The sequence below is a fragment of the Furipterus horrens genome, unplaced genomic scaffold (assembly GCF_987537825.1).
Source record: "Furipterus horrens unplaced genomic scaffold, mFurHor1.1.pri manual_scaffold_16, whole genome shotgun sequence".
Classification (NCBI taxonomy): domain Eukaryota; kingdom Metazoa; phylum Chordata; class Mammalia; order Chiroptera; family Furipteridae; genus Furipterus; species Furipterus horrens.
Window position 1 is genome coordinate 10,396,949 of NW_028327186.1, and position 8,359 is coordinate 10,405,307.

At 55.4% G+C, this 8,359-nt stretch overlaps 1 protein-coding gene across 1 annotated transcript; it reads left to right on the forward strand.

The window, feature by feature from the left end:
* Window positions 1-834: 834 nt before the first annotated feature.
* ARPIN (actin related protein 2/3 complex inhibitor) lies at window positions 835-6,568 on the forward strand. Its single transcript, XM_090263748.1, has 6 exons — window positions 835-1,013; window positions 2,151-2,226; window positions 3,482-3,614; window positions 4,253-4,459; window positions 4,825-4,988; window positions 5,842-6,568. Exons 1-6 carry the CDS (start codon window positions 922-924, stop codon window positions 5,848-5,850), a joined length of 681 nt encoding a protein of 226 aa, XP_090119874.1. The 5' UTR covers window positions 835-921; the 3' UTR covers window positions 5,851-6,568.
* Window positions 6,569-8,359: the final 1,791 nt, after the last annotated feature.

Consider the following 8,359-nt stretch of genomic DNA (forward strand, 5'->3'; position numbering starts at 1 on the left):
TAATGCTGCCAGGAACGCAGGGGCGCAGTGTTCCCTGGAGGTCCTGAGTTCAAGTCTTCTGGGTAAATACCCAGCGGTGAGATTGCTGGATCCTCAGGCAGGGCTGCTTCTGGTTTTCCGAGATACCTCTGTATTGCTTTGCGCCGTGGCTGCGCCCATCTGCCATCCCGCCAACAGTGCACGAGGGTTCCCTTCCCTCCACCTCCTCGCTCACGCTTGTCCTTTTGGTGATGGCCATTCGGGCAGGCACGCGGTGACCGCTCGCTGTGGTTTTGGTTTGCAGGTCCCTGAGGATGAGGGGCGTTGGGCAGCCTTTCACTGACTGTTGGCCATTTGCTGTCTTCCTCGGAGAAATCTCTTTTTGGTGCCTTTGTCCATTTTTTAATCGAGCCATTTTTTTGTTTGTTTGTTTTCTGCTCCTGCATTACAGGTGCTTCACAACCCGGGGATTCCAAACCGTGGTAAGTCCTTGATCTGACTCCCAAGCAGGCTCCTCTGTCACCGATCCCTGTCCCTGAGGACCTACCTGGCACAGGGCAGTGGTTTTCCCCTTTTCTCTGTTCCTGTCTTTGGAAACCCATTCTTTCAGAGCTGACCCTACAGGATCTCTGGGCCTCGATTTCTCCTCTGGGCGTGTGTTGGGGCCGGGGTCTCTCTCTGGTCATAGGAAGAGGGACAGAAAGGGACGGAAGTGCTGAGGCCCCAGCCCAGGGTCTTCCCGGAAGCCCCCCACCCTCCCGCCCAACCTCGGGTCCTGCGGGCAGGAATGAGGCCCGGCCACTTTAAGTCCCGCCCAGGAACTCCGCAGCCACCGCGCCCTTCCCGGATCTGCCGCCGGAATCCCGGTCTCCGCGGCTGGTCTTCCCTGCGCGTCCCCTCGCGGAGTCCCGGGTCCCGCGTCCCGCCCCGCGGCCTGCGGAGATGAGCCGCATCTACCAGGACAGCGCGCTGCGGAACAAGGCGGTGCGGAGCGCGCGGCTGGACGGGGCCTGGGAGCCCGCCGCCCACCAGCGGTAACCCCGCCAGCCCCTCCCGGGGCCCCGGCCCAGCCTCCCGCGCGGCTCGGGGACAGGGCGCCGGCCGGGGTGCGGGTGGGAGGAAAGGCAGGGGGTGCCAAAGCTCCCCCAGCGCTCCCCGGGCCTTGGAGCCGGAGGAGCGCACCTAATTCCACCCCTGCTCTCTCCCAGAGCCTTGGGAGAGGGTCAGGTCTCCACCCCAAAACAGGGCTCGGAAGACAGAGCTCGGTTCTCAAGAACTTTGTCTCCACCCCCCACCCCTGTGGCTGTCAGCTCCAGCACCTTGCACGGGCTGTACCCACCCCTCCCCCTCCCCCTCCCCCTCCCCTCCCCCTCCCCTCCCCCTCCAGAAGGGACAGTGTCAGGCCGGGACCGAAGCCAGGAGCCCCGGCTGGGGAGGTGGGGGGAATGGAAGGGCCAGGCCTGCCATTAGGGACGGGAGGTGGTGAGAACAAATGGAATGACAAACACTGAAGAACTGAGGGCTGAGGGGGCGGCCAGGGGCACAGTTGTCACAGGACGGCCCCACTCCCCTCCCATTTCTGTGGTTCCAGAAAAGGAAGCCCACAGGTTCTGTTTTCATGAAAACTGGAATCAGGAAGCGGGGCGGCTCCTTTCCGTGGGGGGGCCCTGTGGCCCATGAGAACAGTAGGCTTTCAAACAGGTGAACAGGGAAGATATTTTATAGCAACTTAGGCACCCCCCCTAAAATGGTTAAATAAAAAACTTGAGTCTTTATTAAACACTGAAACATTGACTGAACACCTTCATGTGCAGGATCTATCACGATCATAGAAGCAGGGAGATGCAGCTGTTACTCTCCCATTTTGCAGATAAGAACACTGAGGCTCTGGTTAGAGCGCTTCCTACAGGAGGGGCCCCGGCTTGGTCTTGCAGCCTGACGAGCTTCCTGCCTACCCTCTGGGCAGCGCCCCCGTCCTTGGGACCCATGTGGGAAGGGCAGAGGAGGGGGCTGCTCAGTACCAGGCCCGCTCAGGGGCCCAGGTAGACAGGCGATACACAAGGGAGTTGCTTCTGTCCCAGTGCAGACTCTTGACGTGGGCCATCGAAATTGTGGCTCTTCCCTGAGGACTGGCAGAACCCGCTGATCCCGCCTTTCGCTCTCCTCCGCAGGGGACGCGGTGTCCTGCTGGAGGGAGAGCTGGTCGATGTGTCTCGGCACAGCATCTTGGACACCCATGGCAGGAAGGTGAGGATGTTGGGGGGCACCCACCCACCAAGGCATCTCCCTGTGCTTGGTTCAGCCCGTGCCAAGCATTGGGGTCCTTCTCTCTTGAGGGGGTCTCACTGGGCAGGTGGGACGGGAGATGAGCAGCTGAAAGGGGCCACTGAGTGGAAAGGGATCGTATGCGGTGTGCTAGGCTGTGGACAGGTGGGAGGGTCTGGTTCTTGCTGAGCAGACAGTCCAGGCCTTGATTCCAGGTGGTATGTTTGGGGCAGAGATGGGAGGGTGGAGAGCAGGAAGGGGTGAGGTGGGGGTTGGGGACTAAGGCTGTGGGTGCCAAGGGGGCTGGCAGGCCCACAGAAGAGCTCCTGGGGCCTTCTGATGGGACAGCTTTCGAGTGTCGGGTGCCTTGCTGGGGTGGGCAGGATGAGTGACTGTCTGGGAGGGCTGTGTGCTCAGTCTTCTGTCCCCTGGTCTGGTGGCTCCCACTGCTCGTCGTGAAGGACAAGGTCAGAGTGCGGTAACGGCCTGTTGGGTGCGTGCTCAGCTCTGACCTTCCCTACACCCTTACTCCTGCACTTGCAGGCTTCTCCGCCTTCAAGGCCTTGTCTTCTGTTTCTCCCGAAGGCGGTTTCCTCTTCCCTGTCCCTGGGAGCCTTTCCTCGCCTGCTGTGATGGGCACAGCGGGCAGCCGGCACACAGCGCCCTCCGCCCTCCGTGTTTTCTGCGGCGCTTGCTCCTTCGTTCTCTCCCTGAACCCCTAGGGAGCAGATGTCACGTTGTCCCCATGCGACGGGGGAAGCTGAGGCTGGGGTTTGCCGCAGGCCCCCCATCTGTTGGAAGAGGCACAGTGGCTGGCCTCCCTCAGAACTGCCTGTTAGCACCTTTTAAGGGCACCTTAGCTGCTTCCTTGCCTGCTGCATGGCATTTGGGGCCGTGGACAATCCAAGTGTAGGGTTGTCTGTATATACTTCTGACCTTGGCTGTGTGGGGGAGTTGGGGTCATGCCGTGGTCCCATCCTCTCACAGGCGTCTAGCATAGCTCATTGTATGTGGCAAGGGCTCTATTAAACACACGAATTAATGGATGGAGGGAGGGATGAATGAATGAATGAATGAATATTGGAGTGGGGATCTGTGCAGCTTGAATATCTTTGGAGCTGAGGGTGGGGTTCCGAGGTAGAGGGTGAGGTTGGGGAAGGCTGCAGGGAGCCCTAGGGGAGTGTGTGTATACCTTGGAGGGGGGAGCAGCCCCTCACTCTCTCTGCCTGCCACCCAGGAGCGCTACTACGTGCTGTATGTCCGGCCTAGTCTCATCCATCGCCGTAAGTTTGACCCCAAGGGAAATGAGATCGAGCCCAACTTCAGCGCCACCAGGAAGGTGAACACGGGCTTCCTGATGTCATCCTACAGTAGGTGCCTCTGCCCTCCCGCTCCGTCCCGCCTACACTGTAGCCTGCCTTTGTCTCTGGGGGTCTCTTGGCCCCTAGACAGTGTCTTTTCAGCCCCTGTGTGGTCTGAGGGCCCCCTGGGTGGACGCCTTCCTGTATCCCCTTCACTCAGAGGATCCCGGTGCGCACCTCCGCCCAGCAGAACTGTCCACGAACGTGGCTCCAGGCTCTGACTGCCTTTGTGCAGCGCCCAGGCCAGGGGCCTGCTGGCCTCCACGTTCCCGTTGAAGTTCTCGTTTGGTCCTTGGGCCCTTTGGGATTCATTTCTCATCCCGGTGTCTGTGGTAGAAGGACCTCTGTTGTCCGCCCTTGTGAGGTTTGGCAAGGGCGCAGGGACCCATCCTCCCCTCTGTCATTGCATCCATTCGTGTTCTTCGTGGCTCATTAGTTCTCAGAACACGTCCCAGGCACCCACCATGAGCCAGGCCCAGAGGCCACGCCTGGACCCCCTCTGCCGTGAGGCCCTGGATGAGTCCTGGAGGGTGGGTTCCCCGTCCTGCCTGCAGGTGGTCGTGAACCTGCGAAGCGCTCAGCCCGCAGCGGGCTGCGGAGGGGCTGCTCTCAGAGCGGGGTGACCCTCTTGCGCCGTGTGCCTGCAGAGGTGGACGCCAAGGGGGACACGGACAGACTGGCGCCCGAGGCCCTGAAGGAGCTGGTGAACAAGCCCGAGCTGCTTGCCCTGACGGAGGGCCTCGCGCCCGAGCAGACGGTGGCGTTCTGGATGCCCGAGTCGGAGATGGAGGCCCTGGAGCTGGAGCTGGGGGCCGGGGTGCGGCTGAAAACGCGAGGCGACGGCCCGTTCCTGGGTGAGCAGCGCAGCCCTTGCGGTGGGCTGGTGGGCCCCGGTCTCCCGGGTGGGGCTCAGCCACCGCTGCTGCTTAGAGCTCACGGGTGCAGGCCAGGTCCGGCCTCCATGGGGTCATAACCCCTTGACATTCATTTCCAAGTCCCTGGACAGGTGCCCCGAGGCCAGTAGCCTGGACACCCTGGATCCTGGGGTGCTGCCCAATTCCATGATTCCTGTGGGTGCCTTGGGGTCCCAGCCAGGGTCAACCTGGGCTGAAGAGAGCAATGGCTTAACCGAAGGCCTCGGAGATGCCCAATGAATGGGCCCGCCCCCACTGTGTTTCCGCCACAAAGAGAGACCACTCAACTTCTTCCCTTCTTTCAGACTCATTAGCCAAACTTGAAGCTGGAACAGTGACCAAGTGTAATTTTGCGGGTGATAAAAAGACAGGGGCATCCTGGACAGACAACATCATGGCCCGAAAGTCTTCCGAGGGGGCCACGGCGGAGACCCGAGAGCAGGGGGACGGGGCAGAGGACGCGGAGTGGGTAGGTCCGGGCTGGGGCATCGGCATGGTTTCTCTCTTGGCAGGAGTTTCGTCCTGCAGGTGGGGTGGTGGCTGTGTGCAGGGCCAGGAGACAACGGTGTAAACTTGACCCCCCGCCCTGGGGGAGTTCCAGGGCCTTCCCGAGGGTGTGTTAGCGTGAGGAAAATTCCTTCAAGGTGTGAAGGCGGATGATATGGGCCCTTTTCTTGTGGTGGGTCTGAACTGTGCCCATCTACAAGAAAGCCCCAGAGATTTATAAAAGCAAAGGACAGAAGGAAGGGACAGCTGAGGGGACCAATGTGACTTCATACCAAGCCTCCAAATGTTGTCACGCCAGGGGGCTGCCTTGGCCATGCTGCGGCGGTCAGGCAAATGACTGAGCAGTGTTTTCTCCTTTGTCCCAAGCGCCAGGGCAACTTCGGAGATGTTTTTTTGTTGTTTTGTTTTGGGGACATGTGTCAGCTCCCTGGTGGCCTCAGCCTACTCCCAGCTGATATGTTTTTCTAAAGCGTATGTCACCTCAAGATTTGAATTGATGTCAAAAGGCCCCAATGGACGCTTTACCAACAAAGTCACAGAAAAATGGGCTATTTATCCTGGAGATGAAGGTGACGACCTTTGCTGGAGAAAGCAGGGGCAGGTAGAGCAGAGGTTCTGGATTCCCTTTTGTCTTAATAAAGTGAGCGTTGGACTAAAAAACAATTGGAGAGGCCCAGCGGGCTCCCAGGGCCACCTGTAAAGAGGTGACCCTGAAGCAGGTGGCTAAGGGCCCCCTGGGGGCCCTCAGTCCAGCCCTGGTTGTCTGATGACTTAAAGAAACATGCTCAGTTTCCATCTCTTTACTTTATCCCCAGGACGACTGAGGTTCCTGGGAGGTGCGGTGTCCCTGGGGCTCACCAGTGCTGTTGAGAGTTTCTGCCATCGACTTCCAGTCCAGTCCAGGGCTCAAGGACGCAGCCCACTCAGCCTTCCCTGGTGCTTCCCTGCAGCACCACGGAGCGTGCTTTGAACAAACCCTGCTGGGATCAAATCCACGACCACGATGTAAGCAGCGGGGCCCTCCCGGAATGTGAGTTTGGCCTTCCTAGATATTTTCTTGACGGCCCTGCCCTGACGGCAGCCTGGATTCTGGAGGCAGGTGGTGAGCCAGTACCCCAGGACTCTCAGAGGAACTGGGTGTGGGCTTGGTGCAGAACTGGGAACATCCCTCACCCACGTGCGGACTGGCCCTGAGGAGAAGCTAGCGGGCTCCTTCTAGTCCTTGTATCTCCTGTGTTCCTTCCACACCTGCCCCCTCCCTGGTGCTCTGTGCTGGGGTCTCTGCTCTCCTGCTCAGGCCTCCTTGTCCCCTGGGCCCTTCTCTTTCCCTGAAGCTGCCTCTGGTTCTCTGGCATCTTGGGGTTCTTGCCTCCTGACCCCCCTGGCTGCCCTCCTGGGGATGCTGCGCTCAGGTGTGGCTGGCCGGCCTGTCTCTCGGACCCACCCGCACTCCGCCAGGCCCCTGTTTTAATAACACCTTTTTCTGTTCTTGTTTTGTACCTTGAGTCCTTTTTTATAAACAAGTAAATCTTCAGAAAAGGACTCCTCTACACGGACTGGGTTATTGTCGATGGAAACAGCCTTCCAGCCAAGCAGGGTCCCTGTGGGCAGGAAGCCATTTCCTTTCGGTCATGACCATGACATGTGAGATCGGAAATGGAAATGTACCTGTCCTAAGACTAGGTAGGGACTTGGTGGCATGGGGCTCTAGCTTGGCTCTGGAAAAAGATGTGGGTGTGAACTAACAACTGTCAAGCCCCCTAACGTGTCTAACATCGTACGAGGTGCTTCTCATGGTAAGAGTGGGAGCCACGGACTGTTGAGTGCTTCCTGGTGCTAGTACTTGGGCTGAGAACTTGCCACAGCTAACGTAATCGTCACGGCGATCCTGTGAGGGGCACGAGGTTATTATCCCCGTTTGGTTCCTGATACTGAAGCTCTGAGGCTCCCTCAATACCAGGTGTATAGTAAAGAGAGCCCCAGCAGGCTGATTTCAAAGTCCACATTCTTTTTTCTTATGTTTAAAAAATGTGTTATTGATTTGAGAGCGGGGGGGAGCATCGATGTGTTGTACCATTTACGGCTGCATTCATTGGTTGCTTCCTACATGCGCCCTGACCGGGGATCGAACCCGCAACCTTGATGTATCAGGATGACACGAACCAACGGAGCTCCTGGCCAGGGCTGATAATCCTTTTTCAGTTGTTATGTAATCCTTCTCCATGTTGCTATCTGGTCTTCATAACAGTTGTTTTTAAGATTGGCTGCCATTTAATAAATAGCTCTATCGCTGTCCAATTTAGGGGTAATTAATTAGCCCTTTTGGTGGGCTTACATAATTATGTCAAAAACTGTTGTGAATTATATAGTCCCCACAATCTCATCCAGCCACCCCCCTCTCCCCTCCCCCACTATATTTTTGAGTTATTTTTTTAGGGACAGATTTCCTGGAGTCAGATTACTGAGAATCTAGGACATTTTTGTCAAGGTCTTGTTATATTGTCAAATTGCTTTCCAAATAGATTGTTCTAAGTTATATAATTTCACCAGCAATGCTGGAGAGGACCGTTTTCATGCTACTTTGTCAGATTGGGTATGATAACATTAAAAAAATTATATTTGATAAGGTGAAAATAATTTTTAAAATAGTTTAATTAGCCCTTTCCCCATTTATAGTGAGCTTAAACATCTTTTTCATGTTCATTTCCTAGCTGTATTTTCTCTTTTATTACTCAGTTTCTTTGCCCATTTATCTACTGAGGGGGTAGGTCTTTCTGGTTTCCCACAATTATTTATATTTTTCAATACAACCATTTGCCATATTTTAACAATTTCTTTTCTATTTTTACTTATTCATTTTTGTCCATTCTTAAAAACTGGTTTTAAATGTAGAATCTTTAGATAGATCTGTTGACTTTTTGTGACTTTTTTTTATTGCTTCTAAGATAGTCTCTTTTCAGATGTTACTCAACTTCATTGTCTTTCACTGTGGTTATTATCTGGTTTATATTTAACTCTGATCCACTCTGTGTTTAATTTGTGGGAGAATATGAAGTGAGATAACTAAATTGCTTAATTTCAAATAGCTAACCAGTTATCCCAATGTCCTTATTGGATTTTTTCTCCCACTGTCAATTTTTTCTCCCACTGTCAAATTATGATGGCTCCTACATCATATATTAAATTATTTTACACTTAAATTTTCCCTGGTATTTCACTAGGTCTCCCTATAACGTCAATTCATACTATCATAGTAGGGTTTGATAGTTGGTAGAGCTAGATCCCCTCATTCTCCTGTTTTAGAGTTCTCTTTGGTATCCCTTCTCAACACTT

Excerpts from the sequence above, each read along its gene's own strand:
- ARPIN (XM_090263748.1), top strand. The coding sequence starts at position 922 with ATGAGCCGCATCTACCAGGACAGCGCGCTGCGGAACAAGGCGGTGCGG. Across the intron at positions 2,227-3,481 it reads TGGACACCCATGGCAGGAAG|GAGCGCTACTACGTGCTGTA; the intron begins GTGAGGATGTTG and ends CCTGCCACCCAG. Across the intron at positions 4,460-4,824 it reads AGGCGACGGCCCGTTCCTGG|ACTCATTAGCCAAACTTGAA; the intron begins GTGAGCAGCGCA and ends CCCTTCTTTCAG.